The sequence below is a fragment of the Ailuropoda melanoleuca genome, chromosome 14, assembly GCF_002007445.2.
Source record: "Ailuropoda melanoleuca isolate Jingjing chromosome 14, ASM200744v2, whole genome shotgun sequence".
NCBI classification, from domain to species: Eukaryota; Metazoa; Chordata; class Mammalia; order Carnivora; family Ursidae; genus Ailuropoda; species Ailuropoda melanoleuca.
The window spans coordinates 101,836,820-101,855,653 of NC_048231.1; the positions used below are offsets into that span (position 1 = coordinate 101,836,820).

At 43.3% G+C, this 18,834-nt stretch overlaps 1 protein-coding gene across 2 annotated transcripts in view; it reads right to left on the bottom strand.

Annotated features, from left to right (window-relative positions):
- The window catches only part of FBXO15 (F-box protein 15), a 51,653-nt gene extending 32,833 nt beyond the window's left edge, over positions 1-18,820 (bottom strand). Inside the window, exons 1-6 of one of the 2 annotated variants that reach the window (XM_019801800.2) lie at positions 18,570-18,820; positions 11,439-11,546; positions 8,643-8,747; positions 5,083-5,325; positions 4,336-4,545; positions 797-923 (exon numbers count right to left, since the gene is read on the bottom strand). In XM_019801800.2, coding sequence (XP_019657359.2) covers positions 797-923; positions 4,336-4,545; positions 5,083-5,325; positions 8,643-8,747; positions 11,439-11,546; positions 18,570-18,685 — 909 coding nt within the window. In that variant the 5' untranslated portion in view covers positions 18,686-18,820. The remainder of the gene's footprint in view (positions 1-796; positions 924-4,335; positions 4,546-5,082; positions 5,326-8,642; positions 8,748-11,438; positions 11,547-18,569) is intronic. The other variant, XM_034642434.1, reaches the window with a different exon arrangement.
- Positions 18,821-18,834: the final 14 nt, after the last annotated feature.

The following is an 18,834-nucleotide window of genomic DNA, read 5'->3' on the forward strand; positions in this document are numbered from 1 at the left end:
ACTCAAGGAAATGCCCAGCAAGCCAGCTGCTGCCTGGGCCACAAGTCAACCTCACGCAGAGAGCGAGGGAGGGATAGACAAACTGACTGCTTCAGCAGGTTGAGAAAGACAAAGGCATGACGAGAGGATGATGCTGCAGATCTTGGTTCTGTCTAGCATCATTCAGACTCGCGGACTGTTCTCAGCATCACATTTGTGAACTTCTATCTTAAAACCCCCACAGACCAAGGTCAACAGATCTCCACACACATGTGGTGTACAGACAAACATCACACTGTCAACGCTCTTCACTGAAGTGATGGCCCAGAAAGTAACCCCAGAGGAGGGAGCGAGCCAACAGCCTCACCCCATGAAAAGAAACCTCATCTAGTGGAAAAGGAGAACTCTTTAGGCACTGTCCCCTGAAGGGCAGATTACACTCAAGGCCACACGTACAGGATCAGAAACCCATGTGGAGACTGGGTAAACACGTGGTAAGAGACACTCTGGCAGACATGGGATGGGAAAGGAGGAGGAAGGAGCATGGACTGCCGGGAAGGACAAAGGGGAAGACTCCCATGAAGTGAGAGGGAGAGCGCGAACAAAACCATGCAGGCAGGACAGGTCGCCTGTCATCTGTGACACCAGAACAGCAAAGTGGCCTCCACAGAACAGGGGTCATTTAGCTAGAAAAGTGAAGTTGTGAGAGCGTAAACCAGAATGTGGTTAGTGGGAAGTTGGAGGGACCTCACATTTGGTGAGTCAGCATGGAGCTGAGAGGGAGATGGCGCAGTACAGGCAGGGATTCGAACCTTACCTTCCACAGGCCCACCAGGAGGCCTGGGTGTAGACAGAAGATCCGAATGAGTCTGTCCCAGCCAATCATGGTGGATTCAGTTAAGTTACTCAGATTGTACTTTGCAATTAAAGAATGCCACCGAGGTCTTTGAACATCCATGCCAAAGAAAGGAAAGAGAGAAATGAGCTTTCACATCTGGAGTGTTATCAATTCTGTCTAGTGTATCTAAAAATACTTTCGAAGAAGAGCGTGCTAATAATGTGCACCTTGCTAATAAATGGTGCATGGAGGGTCAGGGGACATAAACAACTCCTATAAATCAAAGGGAAATGGACACACTCAAATTTCTCGCCCAACTCTGTTTTCCTTCTCTTCCTCCTCGCTCCTACTGTCAACTCAACGGCCCAGTCAGAAGTAAGTAAAAGAATCATAAGGGTGAGAAAGAACCATCTTTTCTCCTCTTCCCCTCAGAGCCCAGCACAATGCTATCATCAAAAGTAGACTCTCATATGTATTCCTAATCAAGGGAAATAATACCTAAGCAAAGATGAAATATTTTAAATGACAAAAAAAAGCAGGTGGTCTCAGTAGGCTGTCTGAAAGCAGATATACATACCTTTCAAAGTTACTATCAAGAATAACTCAGGGTGAAAATTTTAATATTAGAAAATGAATTTAAACCAAAATCCTGAGTATTGTCATGAAGGAGATCCACGGTGAACTCTGTATTAGAATTAGTGTCTAAGAGTAAGTAACAACTCAGATGTGTAAGGAAACACAACTCTGTTATTCATCATAAGAGGTAAAAACAAAACAAAACAAAAAAACCAGAAGCAAACATTCTATAAGCACTATAATGGCAAACATAGATGTCTGTCATTTCCAGGGATCTAGAGATAGTTCAGGAAATTATAAGGGAGATGAGATCTCAATGGTGAATTAACATAGCTCAGCATTAAAGGCAAGTCCCTAAGGAGCTGGGGCCACATGGTATTCAAGCATTCTCCTCCAGCACCTAAGACAGCGCTGTCAGGAGACAGGTATTCAAATGTTCACTAGGTAAAAGAATCAGAAAACTAAGGAGTTCTGCAGTGGCACTGTTTCCAAGTGAGAGCGTGAGAGGGGGAGGCTTTAAGCAACAGAAGCAGATCTGCAGCTTCCACATGACCCTGGTATCCCCCCCAATTTTCAAAGGACTTTTTGTGCTGAAAACCACAGCAGTTAGGAAGAGGTAGTCAGCGAGCATGTGTGTGATGTGTGACCTAAAAACATACCCCGCATAGTATGCGGGGAGGAAGCCAAACACAGGGTTAGGAACCTAAGTCTACCATCAAGTAAACCTTAGATCCAACCCTAAGGCGCTCAGAAATGGTAGCCACTGCATCTACGATTATCAGTGTGGACAGACGAGGCCAGGCAGAGCGTGAAAACCCTCCTCTCCCACTCCTCAGTGGGCCCGAAAGGAGAATACTCATCACCCTGGCTCCAGAGCAGTTTAAACAGAGAACCAGCTAAGACCTCACGTGCCTTGGCCTCACAGGCCATACAGAGAGAAACAAAGGCTGATATCTACTCAACATTCTTCCCAAATCTGGAGAAGTATAGCATAAATCACAGAATGGAGAACACTTGCAGAGGAGAAAATTTAATGAGTCTGACTAGAACGGTATAAATTACAGGAAAATTCAAATTGCAAATTACATAAATAAGGCTTTCACTGCTCTTGAAAAACTTCTCATGGAGGAAACAAAAGGGACCCAAATAACATCACCAAGTTTCTCCTTTGCTGTCACACAGATGCATATGAGGATTTGTACTTCTGACTGATAAAGGCATTTGCTCTCCAACTTGCAATAAAAGAGCCCATCAAAAGAGATTCCTAAAAAACACTTCAGTGTCTGTTCTCCACAGCATATAAAATGCTAGCTGAAGTCCACTGAGCTTTAATGGAAATAAATTACACCAAATCAATTTTCCCAATGAATTCTAGCACCTCACTCACTGTGCAGTCTAGTACTTCTGACCCAGATGGCAGTTTTCAGGAGCGCAGTATCTTTAACTGAGCTTTACAATTCTACACTATCCACTTCGCCTTCCATGACCATCTTAATGGATGTTAATAATGTTGTCCTAATGCCTATCAATAATATTTCATGATATGTCAAGTCATATATCGTTCAGTGAGATTAGTACAAAGATGGTGGACTGATTCTCCAAACATCACTTCATAGTGCATAAAACCTAAATACTACATTTAAAAAATCCGGTGTCTATCATGATACCATAAGAAATTTCAGAGATTTATCCAAATAAAGGTACCATTTAAAAAAAGTAAGCATGCTTTCAAAATATCTTCAGTAGTATAATCAGGGAAAATCATTCACATCTTATTCTTCGTAGCATTAAGGTTATTTTTAGAACATGATAAGACCTGGCTTTGTCATCACTAAGAAGCCCAATGCTCTCGTGTTCCCAGCACAAAAAGTAGAAAACTAATCACTGAAACAATCCTCAAAGAATCAGCACCAGAGAGCAGAAGCTAAAACAAGGTTCTGGGTTACAAAGCTGCCAAAATGTGTACGTGTCCAGGGAAGCCATGAATGCTGTCCCAGCATGCCAACACTTCCCATCCCAAGGACACATGTGACGTGTGAGAGAAACCAGGGGTGGAACACAGCACACAGGCTGGTAGGAACAATGACGCGGTAGATGCCATAACAACGTCAAAGGATGCTGGGCAGTAAAGGAGGCAGTCGAGGGCAGGAAACTGACCCTGGAGAAGGCAGCTAGGACCTCTGTACCTCCATGTTCACTGTGCCTTTTATGCAGGTGCACTTGCTTGCTCAGGAGGTCAGGATGCTACAGAAGGCAGCATCTGGCTTTTAGGAGAAAGTGACTAATGACCAGAAGAGTGAGCAGGAGAGACTAGTAATGCATGTGGACGCAGCACAGAGCCCCTAAGTATGGACCCCATGCACATCAGCAAGGTGACACACACGGATCTGACTGATGCACTTGACAGTGAAACCTTCTGATCTTCTTCACGGCAGCTGTGCATGCTAAATACTCCTCGCCATCATCATCACCCCATTCCACACACGGGAAAGCTGAGGCACACAGAGACTAAGCTATTTGCACAAGGTCACACATCCAGTCAGTTCAACAGAAAGGAACATAAAAATAAGAATAATTATCTTATAACCTAATGTTTAAACTATGATTACAGTACTATTTACTAAAGAAAAAAGATATATCTTTGTGTTAAAATGGTTAAAACTAAAAAGCTCAAAAGGTTAGCCATCAATCACCTAGGAATTTTGTTAACTAGAATACTATTCTGTTATAGACAACCAAGGTATGAGGAACCTAAATTTAGATCTAATCATAAATGCTATAAATCCATTCTTTTTCTGCTCTATAGTGATCCAGAATGCAAGTCTTTAAGATGCAATCGAACTAAAATACACTGACGGTATTTTTAAATTACAAGAATGATGGCAACTAGTATTTACAGATAAGATGTTCTCACCCAAAGGTTCTATTGAATTAGTACTTACCCATTTTTGGAGGGGGTTTTAGATCGGTCCATGAAAAGTGGCGTCACACCACACAAATCTAAGGTTGACAATGTGGCTAGCTGTGGCCAAGTTTTGCCATACCACATAATCGTCACTGATGAATCATTTATGGAAAGGTCAATGTGCTCCATGATGTACTCTCTTCCATTTTTTTCTTTCAATATAATTACCCAACCTAAACCAGATATTCTGGAGAAAGAAAAGCTAAAAATGATTGCCTCATTGCAGAAAAAAAATGCTAAAGTCAATTTCACATATCATCTCTAAAGTTGCTAGTTCCTGAAAAGTCCAAGCTGAAGTTCTCAGAAAGTACCTGACATAAATTTTCAGTTCATCAATGGTCCTCTCTCCAGAGCTTTTCTCCTCACCCCACAAACATTCACTGAACATCAACCATGTTCTCAGAACTAGCATACACAGACAAGATCCCATTCTGCCCAGAAGGAAGGATGCTCTGGACGCCATTGCTTTACTACAGCAGATTACTAGGTTATTTCTGCTTTTCATAAAAACTGCAGACCATGTATATGGAATAGGGAAATGGTATACAGCTAACAGACCCATAGGAACACACGAATACATCAAAAGACAGTCCCTCACAGCATAAACCGTACATTTGTCCTTATACACTCAATACCCTGAGCTTACGCCATCCTTCTTTTTACACCGACATGCATGGAAGTGTTAAATGGGAACACGCCCATGGCTCAAGAGGGTGCTGGGTACCTGAGGGCCTCTTTGGTTTGAACTGGGAGGCCCGTGTAAGGGTTGACAGGTTTGAGAACCTGAGCTAGTGCTGCTTTCACAGATGCTCTTTGTTTGGTAATATATTCTTTCTTCCAATATCCAGGTTCTTTATCCTCAACCGACAGTGAGTTCATAGATACAGCGGTCTTCTCTGCTGAGTTAACTTTCCAATTAGATCTTTTAGGTGAAAATGCAGTTGAATAGATTCTGATCCAAATAAAACTGGGGGAGAAGAGGAACTACATTAACTAAGAGACATTGTCATGCCCCTGCAGTAGCAATGCATTAGCTTAGAGATGTATGATCGTTTTTAAATAGTCCGAGTCCATGAATAAATCAAACTGAACATTTACAGTTGCTCATGTGTTAAAGTGAACTGCAGTTTGAGGTAAGTGTTTCAGATTCACCAACCCCAGAAACACGTACTAAAAGGAAGAGCTTATTTCCCAGGATCAAGTTAAAATGAGTGATCTCATGGTATTTGGCACCATCCAAACCATCCATCCTACGGCAATAATGGAACAGACTATAGAAAAATAACAGGAAACATACAAGGTGATTCCTATTGTGTTAAGTATATACATTTTTAAAAGATTGGAAAGGAACCATATATACATACACACACAGAGAAATGTCAGCAGCAATGGAACTGTATGTTATTTTTGATTTCTACGTCTTAATTTTTCCACAAGGAACACATTATGCTTGCACAAAGAGAAGTGAAAAAATTCACTGCATAATGAATGAAAAAAATGAAGAAAAAAACAACAACAGTTAGTATTTTTTGAGCACTGTGTTAAGCATTATTTGAGTACTTTGTAAATGTTAACTACCAACAAACCGATGAAGTAGCTACTATTATTGTCCCCACTGAACAGACAATGCAGTGAGGCCCCGATGCAAAGATCTGGCCCCAGCCAGTCTGTGTATGTTGAGGAAACGGTAGACCCAGGATTGTACACACGCAGCCTCAACCAGAGCTCACACACCCATCCCCTGTGCTTCTCAGCCTCTTTAGTTAACAGAGAAATGAACTTGAGGAAACCAAATAATTTCTCCAAATGCAGAGAGCCAATCAGCCACAAGGTTGAATCCAAATTCACCTCTGAGTCACAGCCTGTGCCCCTCCCACCCATCACACCCAGAGGCCTAGGAGAAGTCACAGGAGCAGTGGCAGCTAGCAGGGGCTGAAGGGAGCCCAAGGCACCTCTCTCCCGGCCAATGCTCTCCTTCAGGGACAGAAAGAAACTTCTCTTGGGGGAAACTGAGGCAGGGTTAAAATCAATTTCCTACAGTGAAAGGTGAGCCTTATATAAATAAATGTAATGACATGCTAATTTATGTCTCCACATTTCTGTTTTGGTATGGGATGAACTGGCCAGTGGCCAGCAGGAGAAGGCATGCCCCACACTGGCGGAGACCCACTGGTGATGCCCCGCGCTCCAGAGCCTAGCCCGTGCTTGGTCAGCCAGTCACCACCGCAGCAGCAAGGAGCACTCGCAGACATTCCACGGGCACACGCATCTCCTTGATGCAGGCAGTACACAGACTTCCCAGCCAGCTCACCCAGAATCAATGCCTACCCTACCAACGCCCTTTCTAGTCTGCACTTTCAAATCATTTCTCACCCCACGAATTCTTTCCCACCCCACGAATTCTTCCCCACCAAGTTTTCTGACCTCAGGTATTCATTTTCTCAGTTCAGAAATGTCTGGCCTTTCATATGTGAGCTAAGAGTTGCAAAATGATGATGATTTGAGTCTATCAAGGTAAATCTAAAACTGTTTCGCCAAAATCCCTTGAGTAGGCACTTTTAAAAACTCCCTTTACATAAAAGCTTGTTCATATTATCTTCAAATTTATTTTACTCATCATTTTACTCCACGTAAGTGTTCCCAGATCTCTCACACTGGCACCACACGAACAGCAGCCAACTCTATTCCTGTGCACACCCAGCACTCCCAACTACCAGAGCAAACGCTGCGGCAGAGGGGAGCAGAGCGTGAGCCCCAAACTCCACACACCTTCGGTTATGACCACACCTAACGTCTGCATGAGAACCACTTTCACACACCTCAGCTTCCCGTATTCACCATAAGTGAAGCCTAAAAAGAACATTTCATAGAACAAAAATCCTGTGCAGACTGTTCCGCTTGATTATTTATAAAATACAAACGTCAAGTACAAGATGCTTCTAACAAGTACTCAAAACCCAAACACATTCATTTCTTGATCAGCCATCCTGCTAAAAACTTAGGTGGATTTGAGGACACAAGCATATTTAGCTTTCCGACTACCAGCCAGGCACACACAAACTTCAGTCAAACAAGTTGTGGACAGAATGGGGCCAATTTAATGTTCTGATAAACAGTGTTTATATGCCTCTTTTGAAGTCTAACTATAAAATCAGACAATGACTCTTAAAAATGAAATTCAACATATGTAGGGGCACCTGGGTGGCTCAGTCAGTTGAGCACCTAACTCCTATTTTTTTTTTTTTTTAGATTTTATTTATTTACTTGACAGAGAGAGAGAGAGCACGTGCACAAACAGGAGGAGTAGCAGGAGTGCCTGACTCTCGATTTTGGCTCCAGTCATGGTCTTAGGGGAGTGGGATTGAGGCCCCTGTCAGGCTCCATGTTCAGGGCAGAGTCTGCTTGAGATTCTCTCCTCCTCCCCCCTCCCCTGCTCCTACTTGTACCCACATTTGCTCTCTCTCTTTAAAATAAATAAAATTTTTTAAAAATAAAATAAAATTCAATGTGTGCAATTAAGATATTTCCTATAACAAGAAAACAAACATAAGGGTAATTTCATCAGAAACTCAGATTTTTAAAGGACTACTCCCAAGAAGGTGGGATGGGCACATAATAGTAAACATATGTAAGGAACATTACTGGAGGTATGGCCCCAAATCCAGTGGAAGGCCCAGCGCCTGCATCATCTGGACCTGTGAAGGTCAGTGAGGAGAGGTGATATTTACGGAAACTAAGCAATTTATAAGTTATCGGCTTACTGAGTACTTGGAGCTCTATCCTTAAAGTAAGAACCCTCCAAAAAGCTATAGTTTGGGATATTTAATTGACCTCTTTCATGAAAAATGCCTTACTGCTCTTTGCTTTAGTGAATGTCTTCACCTCTTATTAAGAGTCATAAAAAAGAGACACAAAAATTGCTCTACATCCATTCTAGAACTACTGTCAAGAACAGGCTTATTTCCCTTGAATCCACACTGAACCTTCTTGTGTGTTTACTGACACAGACAGAAACATATTCTTCCATACAGGAGACAACAGCTATGCCAATAGTAAGTTTGATCTCTTTCAGTTCATGCAAAGAGATTCCTTCTCTTTAAGCATATAAATACAAATCACTGAAAATATCATTTGACCATTAGACATATTACTTCTGTGTCCAAAAACACTTTCAAAATTAATTCTTCTAAATTTAAAAAAATGGTTAAAATGGTCTTACGAGTTTTCATGACTGCCACCAAAACACCATGAAAAGACGACAGAGAGACTTGGTTTTCTCCTTACTTGTCATTGGCCAGATGATAAAAGTGCCTATTCACACATCCAGTACACAGCAGGGTCACGGCGTCCAAGTAGGAAAAGATCTTCAGCAAGATTTCTGAAGGTATACTGAGAGAGGGGAAGAAATCAGAGAAGCGGGCAAGTATTTGAGCTAAAAGTTACCCAGAAAACAATGGCTGTTCACCTCCAAACCGAAGGTGACCAGCACCCCTCCTGTCCAAGAGGCAAACTGAGCTGTTATCGTCCAGTGGTTTCTCAACTGAAACACCCTGCTATCACAAGCCTCATGACCTAAAGGAATCCAGAGACCCAAGGGCATGGGAAGCTAACCTCCTTGGCACGTTACCCATATTCACATACTGTGAATCCACAGGCAGGATTTCCCTACCTCCCTCATGAAAGTATGCATCATTCTTCGGTGAGATAAAGAAAGTAAGAAAAAAGAATGCATTCTTAGCTCTTAATTAAAAAATAACACAGAATCTTCCTCCTCCTCAAAAAAAAGGAACTGGGATAGGAAATATCCACTTATTTTCCACCTAACCCATACCACCCTCACACACCCTCTTCCTGCACGTCCTCACATTTGAAACCTTCCTCTGGGACTTTAAGGAGACACCAAGCCCTCTAAGATTGTCTGAACTCTCTTTTCCTTTCTCATTTATTGCCTAAATAATGACATTGAGCTGTATTCTCAACACCCCATGTATTTCTACGACCTTACACTTTTACAAAACAACTATCAGAATGTGAATGTGTCCAGAAAGCCTCCCCAATGTTAGGAAGTCAGGGATGGGCACGTTTGAACCTGAGGCTGGAAGAAAGCAAGCCAGAGAAGACTTGGGGGGGGGGGCTGGGGATAGAGAACTGAGACAGTAAAAGTCCTTTGGCCAATTTAAAATAGCTTGTCCCTACTCTCCATTTGTGATCTCAACTATGTTAAATTTTTAAATTATGATGAAAATCAGGTTATCAAATGTTTCATAGGGAAATAATCAGTCCTAAGATTCTGATAATACTGAGAAAGAATGAAGTGTCTCCTCAGAGAAAAGATGATGAATGCAAGACATGCCTGATCCCTGTCACTAGTCAGAGCTACCCCTACTCAAAAACTTTGAGATATTTTTATTTTAAGACTTTATTTTACAGAGAGAGAGGGAACACAAGCAAGGGGAGTGTGAGAGGGAGAAGCAGGCTCCCCACCAAGCAGGGAGCCTCAGGGAGCCCCAGGGAGCTCCATGTGGGCTTGATCCCAGGACCCTGGAATCATGACCTGAGCCAAAGGCAGATCCTTAATGGCTGAGCCACCCAGGCGCCCCAGCTTTGGAGAGATTTAGCCAGGGACTCCCTGATTGTTAAACAAACGGTTTTGCTTAGGGATTAAATTCCTCCTGCCAAATGAAATTCCTTACACTCAGAGTCAATAAATTAGACACTTTTAGTGACAAAAGTTGCTAATGTAGATGGCAAAGTTGCAAGAAAACACATTTTGTGAGCATTTGGATTACCCGTTGCACACAGTCTTCATATTTTGACTCAACTGTTTCACAAAAATTCAGTTGTTATTTTTTAAATCATTATAATCCAAAAAAATGTAGAGCTGGGCTTAAAGAAAACATTTCAGAAAGGTATCTGGCAAATCTTATCCAGGAAGAATTAATTAATTGGACTAAAATCCTATTCAAAGGCCATTAGACAGGTTCACCCTCCTACCCAGCAGACTAACATAATGAAGGGGGGTGCTCTCCCTGTACTTCTAGCAAAAGCAGAAAACTCCCACTTTATAGCTAGAACAGCAGAGATCAAAGACATTCTTAATAATTGTTCATGAGGTTTCCTCAAGGCCAGTACAATCACTATCCACACCCATATTGGGTCACTCTGTGTGGGATTCTAATTATTTCATACTGCAGTGGATGGAGTGGGGGAGGATGGGCAAGGACGAGAGGCAGGACAGTCCAAGAAGCTCAAAGTGTCAGAGCACAGTGTCTGGTACAGAGAAGGTCCTCGAATATTTGATGGATGTATGAATCGAATGAGTATTCGTTCTATTTCCCGTATCAGATTATTGTATGACAGCTCGAGTTCTCAGAGTATAGGGTTTAAAGCTTAAATTGCTGTCCTTAATTCTTTCTTTTTTAGTTTTCATTTCTTTTTAAAAACACACTGAAAGTATGTACTCTGTTAGCAGAGTTATAGTATCAAAAGCCCGAAACTTGAAACCAGGTAACTTAGGTTTGAATCTGGATTTTGTGATACTCAGACTATGTGTGCCCTACTTCCCCCGCTGTAAATGTCTGCGGGCACCATACAATGCTTAGCAGAGAGTTGGGGCCCCAGAAGCGTCAGTACAGCACAAACCCACAGGCATTGAAGCATCAATTTCAAGTAATTAGTTCAAAAAAAAAGATTCTGCAGAACCTTGCCAGGGCAAAATGGGCTCCCAAAGCACTGGAAGCTATGAGACCCAGAGACCTCTGGAGCTTTTAGAAGAATACACTTCAATCTCCTTTCCACTGTTTCAAGGGTCTTTATCAACTAGAACGTGAATAGTTTTGAAGCACATTTTTTAAAAAGGAAAATTTACTTGTCACTTTCAGAAGTTCGCTTCATAAACCTAGTCTAATAATGACAGTGCTGACAGGCTGATGACTCACAGCAAACTCTCCGTGTTGTACTTTCTTCCCACGCAATTCTATTCTCAGCTCAGAACAGCAGCTTGGTATGTACAGCATTGGAACTTTCTCTAAGAACTCCACCCCAGAGCCCCCCAGAAGAGCACCAACTACTGCGACTCACCTCTCCAGAGACACAGGACTCCTAGTGGAGGGCAGCTCACAGCACTTTCCCCGCCCAGCACACTGTCTCAGGGCAGTGTTTCCAGCACACCAGGCACCCAGCCCCTTTCTGAAAATAAGATGGAAAAGTCAAGTTATAATGACAAGTGACCTGTCCAGGCCCCTCTACAAAACCGTAAAGGGTTCATAAACTCCAAGAATGACTCATCGTGAAATTTCATCTCAGGAAAGGGGAAGTGGAAGAAATGAAGGAGAAGGGAGGGAGTGAGGGAGGGAGGGAAGGGGGAAAGAAGGGAGAAAGAAGGAAGGAAAGAAAGAAAGAAGGAAGTGGGGAGGGACAGGCAAGGGACTGTGAAACATTCCATGTGTCCTGAGTAAGTAAACCTGAAAACTGGACTTATTCTGATGTGCTTTAAACATAAGATTAATCACTTCTGGCCTTTTAGCTAAGCTCAAGTGTAGTAAACCAGAAGACTGAATATTCGCTTTTATAGGCTGTCAGCATATCAAAGAGGTGCTATAAAACTTATTTAACGGAATAAAAGGATAAAAATAAAATGTTATCAACTGGCCAGCTTCAACCATACAATAGCAGAAACCTAACAAAAAAACAGCATCAATCAAGTACGAAAAACTTGAGATTTGTGAACCAGAACTGCCCACATCATCTACAACCTTGCTGGTCTTTGAGGGATGATAACTGGCTCCAACGCTAGCTCTGGCCATCACAACCACAGAAACACCAATCCTCCAATTTTTTTCACATTTTAAGTATCTTACGTTCAATGGAATATATTTTAACTGGCCATCTATTATTATTTTAGTGGTACAAAAAATAGTAAATCTTACAATCGACGGCTTTTAAGTTAATGAAATAAGGTTTAATATTTTATGCAGTTAGCTCTTTTCAGAAGTTCCTAAAATAAATTTTTACTAAAATCAGCCCTCAAAACCACCACTGCTCCACGGCAGCTTGGTAGGGACTGAAACCTACCCAGAAACCCAGGAAGCCACGGGGCCCACAGCCTTCCGTTTCTAGGCAGCAGCCCCCAGACAGGGCTACTGGAGGATGTGCTGGTTCTCTTGGACAGGTTTGGAAGCTGCTTCTCTACCACACACATCAGTTACTGACCCGCCTCCCACCCAGCGTGGGACTAAAATCTAGAGTAGAACTTCCACGTGCTGCGTTCACCAATATGCCACTGCTGAGTGTGTAGTTGTTCACCAAGAGTTTAGCACCCCCCATTTTTCCTACCAAACCGATTGCCTGGATATATTTGGACTAACAATCAAAAAGGATATGGGCAACAATTGGGGGCAAACTGAGGGTCACGAGAAGTTGGAAGGAAGGGCAAGAGTCTCTCTGGAAGTGGAAGAACAAAAGATCCATCCCCAGGGATGGATCTGAACAGTGGATGGTGCTCGATCCCCAGCACGCCCGCCCCAGGGGACCCAGGGAACGTGTGGTCCACAACCCCGCACAGCCCGAAACCCGCTGTGGAAATGGGCCCACGACGTGCACATCCGCAAACACTCAAACTGCCTGGTGATGCCCCATGTGCTTCTGAGCAGCCAGAGAATAGTCTGTGCTCCTTTTATAGCTTTTTCTCTTCAAAAGCAGCATAACGGCTGGTCATGGCAAGCCCACCACAAACATTAGCTAGCAGCTGCATGAGGACACCTCAACCTGGGAGAGGCGGACGCAGGAAACCTTTCCAGATCCTGGGAAGTAACAAATCCACCGCGTAAGAAACACTGGCTACCCAGGCCTCTGCATGCCAGCTCCAGCAAATGACATTCAATGTGCCAGTGAGTTCTTGGGAATGCAAAGAAGTCAGGCAGAACCAGGGGTACCCAATCTGTGCTCTGCAGGACAGGAAGGGAGGGAGAGTGGGCAGAAGAGGCCCTCATTTGGAAAGCTCTGCAGTGCCTCCCCCTTTATTCAGAGAATTCTACCTATGCAACAGATCTTTGAATTTCTGTTCAAAGTATTATTTAAGCAAAGATTTCCACAACAGAAAAGCTTCAACTCCACTGACCTGGCTCTAACACAGTAATAAGAAGTGAAACACAATTTCCTAATTGTATTAGTGTCCTAGGGCTGCCTTAACAACCTGACTCAAACTAGTGGCTTAAAACAACAGAAATTTATTGTCTCAGTCCTAGAGGTCAGAAGTCCAAAGTCAAGGTGTTGGGAGGGCCATGCTCCCTGCACAGTCTCTAGGGAAGAATCCTCCCTTGCCCCTTCCAGCTTCTGGTGGTTGCTGACCATCCTTGGTGTTCCTTAGCTTGTGGCGACTAAGGTGACCAACTCCAACCTCTGCCCGCTCTTTACCCAACCATCTTCCCTGTGTGTGTCTCCATCTCTTCTTATAAGGACGCCAGTCACATCTGATTAAGGATCCATCCGAACCCAGTGTGGCCTCATCATAACTAACGACATCTGCGAAGACCCTATTTCCAAATAAAATCACATCCTAGGGTTCTGGGTGAACGTGAATTTGGGCGGCATCATTCAACACAATACACAAATTTTAAACATATACATTTTTAAATGATTTAAAAGCACTCCTCCTTTTAAGTGGTTAACTTCTTGCAAATTCTGTACCAATCTGTATCGCATATTCAAAGATCAAATATCTTTAGTTGACAGGTTTCTAACACATAAGCTTTAAGTAAAAGGCATTTCTATTACCACCCCTTCAAATAATACTATCTGCCCGGATTTCCCAGCCAGGGACACTTAGACCCTGCCAGCATGAATGGTCATGCCAAGAAGTCTGGGGGTCCGTATATAGACATTGCATGTGAAGACTGAGGAAAGCTTCCTTAACTTAAATGAATACTGCTGGGGTCCTCAAATACCAATTTGTTTAAAAGCATTAGTAAATTGGGACACCTGGGTGGCTCAGTTGGTTAAGCATCTGCCTTTGGCTCAGGTCATGATCTCAGGGTCCTGGAATGAGCCCGGCATCAGCCTCCCTGCTCAACAGGGAGCCTGCTTCTCCTTCTGCCTGCTACTCCCCCTGCTTGCGCGCACATGCTCTCTCTCTGACAAATAAATACAATCTTTTTTTTAAAAAAAAAGGATTAATAAATTGATAATATCTTTTTGCCAAACATATTTCTGCAATCAAAAAGTATCAAAAAAAATCTATTACACCCTAAGTCCTTTCCAAGGGAATCGAAGAAAAGTAAATTAATATGCTGTATTGATCCATTTCAATCTAGCAAACTGGCAAAGACCAAATAAAGAACATCTCATTCACTGCTGGGAGCATAAACTGGTATAAACAGTATGGAAAGCCAAATCTGGTAGTGTTTACCAAGAGCCTTAAAAGGCACATGTATTTTTTTAAGCCAGGAATTTCACTTAGACAAAATGTATCCCAAAGCAAGAAAATGAGCCCAAAAATGTGACTCAAGAAAATCTACCTCAGAGTTGTCTGCACTGACGATCTTCCAGAGCCACTACAGGGATTGGTTCGACAGCCTGGCTCCAAATAGTGAACAATATTCAGCCAATTAAAGGGACAGTTTCAACACAGGTAAAAAGTGTCTGAGATAGAAACAAGCTCATGATGTCTTCCAGATGTCTGCATGGCTTGGTCCCTCACCTCATTCAGGTATTCATGCAAGTATCACCATCTCACTGACAACTCCTTTGGCCGTTCTCTCTCAAACTCTAATCCAACTACACACACACACACACACACACACACCGCATGTGCACACACGCACTTCAGGCCCCCTCCTATTTTTTCCTTAGCACGTATCACCATCCATCACTACACATCTTACTTATCTACTTTGCTCACATCACTGGAATTGTAAGCTCCACATCCGCAGGTCTTTTGCACTCCTCATTCTTCACCCACATGCCTGGCATACAGTCAATAAATACCTGCTACATTATTAACGCATCAGTTGAAAACAGCAGGCTGTATCAGGATATACTACATAATCGTATTTTTGAATTTATCTCTTAAGAGAAAAAGTAAACACAAAGGAAAAAGGTCTGGAAGGAAAGACAAGGTATTAACCAGTAATACGTCTGATTCACAGAATTACAAGGTTACAAAGTTTTTTGGGTGGTGGTTCTTTTTAAATGGGGGCTGGAGAATTGAAGGGACAGAACTCCATGCACTTTCTATTATTTCTTAATATGTTGAATATGCAATAAACAGTGGGATTTTTGTTGTTTTAATTTCAAAACTGAGAATCCCATATATGAGAAGGTTTGGACTCACAGTTTGATAGCACAATCCTTCAGGCAGGAGCAGTGGTTCCAAAGGCATTCACACCATTCTGGAGTACCAGCTGCCCTGAAATCTGGGGGCACAGCTGGCAGAAAGTCCAAAAGGTCTTTGAAGTCTCTTACTTGTCTTAAAAAGTAATGCAAATGTTGCATTCTACTGGATAACTTATCTGTGGTTGTCTTACAATACAAATGTATTATATTACTTACCAGTTAAATTACTTAACATTTTCCCCCAAAGCCACTGCATTAATTTTACATGTCAGGAGGATGTTCCATGCATTCCCTTCCCACTGGCACCTATCTGTTTGAGCAGTGCAGCCTACCTGTTGCTGTTTTTACTTTTCCATAATTAAAATAGATCTCATGAGTCCCTATTTCACAAATCAGAAGGCTATAGTTTCAATGAGTCTAATAGTGACTCATTTAAGGTCCCAAGCTAGAGACCAAGAACTTCAGAGACTCTCATCTCCTGACTGTCCTTCCAGAGCTCTTCCAACCGTATTATATTCTATATCTTATCAGTATGATTTTTGGTATTATTGAAAGTACATCTCCATTTCTCCATAAAATAAACCAACTGCACATTTTCAATGGCCACACAGTTAACAAATCAGTAAGTTCCATGCATGTCCTCATGTAGATTTGTGTGTCGACAAAATTAAGTGCATTCTTAGCTGACATAATTAGTAAGATGACATTTAGCTTAAAAACACTGTTTTTAAGTAATAGATTTCACCTAATAGCTTTGAATAAATTCAATATTTAAAAAATTAACCTTAAAAAAAGAAAAAAATTATATTCTGAGCCTGATTTTTGATATTTGATAAACCAAAGAAATTAGATCAAGTAGAAATTAAGCCAACCTGATAGCCTTCTGCTATTTTTCTCACAGTTTATGACATTTACACATGTTCACATTTTTTCGTTAAAAAGGGAGCTACTGATTCCTTATTAAAATCTAATTTTTCTGCAGTGAGACAATAAAAATCACCACCTACTTAGACCATCTGCAATCATTCTTGGAAGCTGATTTTTCTTTCCCATAAAGAATGCAGACCTCGCCACCAAATCACAGGCTGACATGCAGGCTCCCATGCCAGGCACTCTAATTACGTCATCACCAGGAAGTTCACTCAACTTATAAAATAATAGAAGATTCATCACATAAAAATCATTCTGCTCCCCACTTGCAGAGCTCTAGATATAAAGACTAATTTTAGTAATCATGGCAAATTGATTTAAAATTCGAGGCTCCAATTTAAATGCCACTGTTGCTCTCCTACAGAAGTTTTGAAGGCACTGTCACCGTTTTGGTTGTCACAAGGCTTGTGGTATGTCTAGCATTGCAGCTATTCTCAAGAACCAACTATGACCGTAATACTAAGGTGCAGAGCACCACTTCTGAAACCAGGGTAAGAGGATAACGGACCCTAGGACGAACGTGGGACAACATCCTGGAGATTTGGAAAAACAAAAAGTAATTTAAGGTATTGAACTGCTAAATAACAGAATCATTTTTTATATGTAAACATAGACGTTTGGTTTATTAGAAGGCATAATAAGCATGAGTTTTTTGTATCTTACAAATCATGAGGACTTGCAGCAAAAAGAATCCTCAAGAATGCAAATTGTTCTTTGTACTGTCCTTGCACCTGGCAAACCAATTGAGATGATGGGTGTAAAGCTAGGAACCACTCACCATAAAATGAGAAGCATCTAATAAGGTACCATGACAGCACACTGATACCTCTAACAGACTGGATCATTCACTGTGAAATGAACCATTACCCTTAGAGTCAAGCTAAAGATCTTTTGGGATGGCAGCCTCCTGCCTCCCGCCCTTTCCGCATCTCCTCAAAGCTGCCTTCTCTCCCTGTAGAAGAGGACCACCCTTCAGAACCAAGGTGCCCAAGAGAAATGTAGGGACAGGGCTCTAGATACCAGGACGAGAACACAAGCCCAGCACTTTGTCAGGAAGACAGGCAGAAGGGGATTAGGGGCTGAACGTCAATGGGTGGCTATCATTAGGCATCCCTTCAGAGTTTGCTTAGAAACACAGACCCACCGAGCGCCTGGGTGGTTCAGCTGCTAAGCAGCCAACTCTTGGTTTCGGCTTGAGTCATAACTTCAGGATTGTGAGCTTGAGCTCCGTGGTGGGACTGGTGGGACTCTGCCCTGGGCGCAAACCCTGCTTAAGATTCTCTCTCCCTCTCCACCTCTCTCTCTCTGAGAGAGGCCAGGCCAGGGCAGGGCAGGGGAGGGGAGGGGAGGAACGCAGAGGAGGCCTCGAAGTTATAAGTGCAGAAACTGCCCCAGGAAAACACGCTTCCAGACCATCCCACCCACCTCAACTATCTGCTTAGGGGTTGTGTCCATTGGGCGGGAAACCATGGGCGGGAAAGAATATGGGTAACGTTTTGACGAGTAGATTCTACTTCCCTAACTTACAAACTCATAAAGAGGACAAAAGGGGATTTCCGGCCCCAGAAGAAGCAAGCAGCTTGGGGGACTCGCTCTGAACAGGTGCCCTCTCCACCACCTGCAAGTGCATAACAGTGACGAGCACGTGCCTTCGCAGGTGGAGCGCATCCGCGGCGGCGGAAGGCGGCGAGGCGCTGCTCCAGGATTCCCAGTTCCCCCCACCGTCTAGAACTGAATGAAGGGAAGGAGGAAGGCTGTTCCCCGTGGAAGCTACTCTACTTGTATCAGGACTTGAGGTAACCGCACGTTTCCAGTTGAGGAAATTTCCTCCCGTGGTTCTTCAGACCTCTCCCACACTAAGAGCCGCGAGCGCCGCGCCATGCCGACGAATGAAACTAGAGGGAGAAGGGTGGCGGGGTACTGACCCGACCGCGGCCCCCAGACAGTCACCTGAACTCGGCCGGCCAAGCAGTCCCCGGGGCCGCGCCCACGCCGCCGGGCGGCCTACGCAGCGCCTGGAGCCCGAGCCAGTGCTGCTGCAGGAGCCTGCCGCGTCCCGTCGCCATGGACACCCGGAGGGAGCGCCTGAGGCGGAGCGGCGGCCCGGGGGAGGAGCGCACGGCCCGCGCCACGCCCACTCGACGCTGACTCGCTCTCCGGCGCGTGTGCGTAGGGGCGGGGCGAAGGGCGACACCGCCTTTCCGCCGGCCCCAGG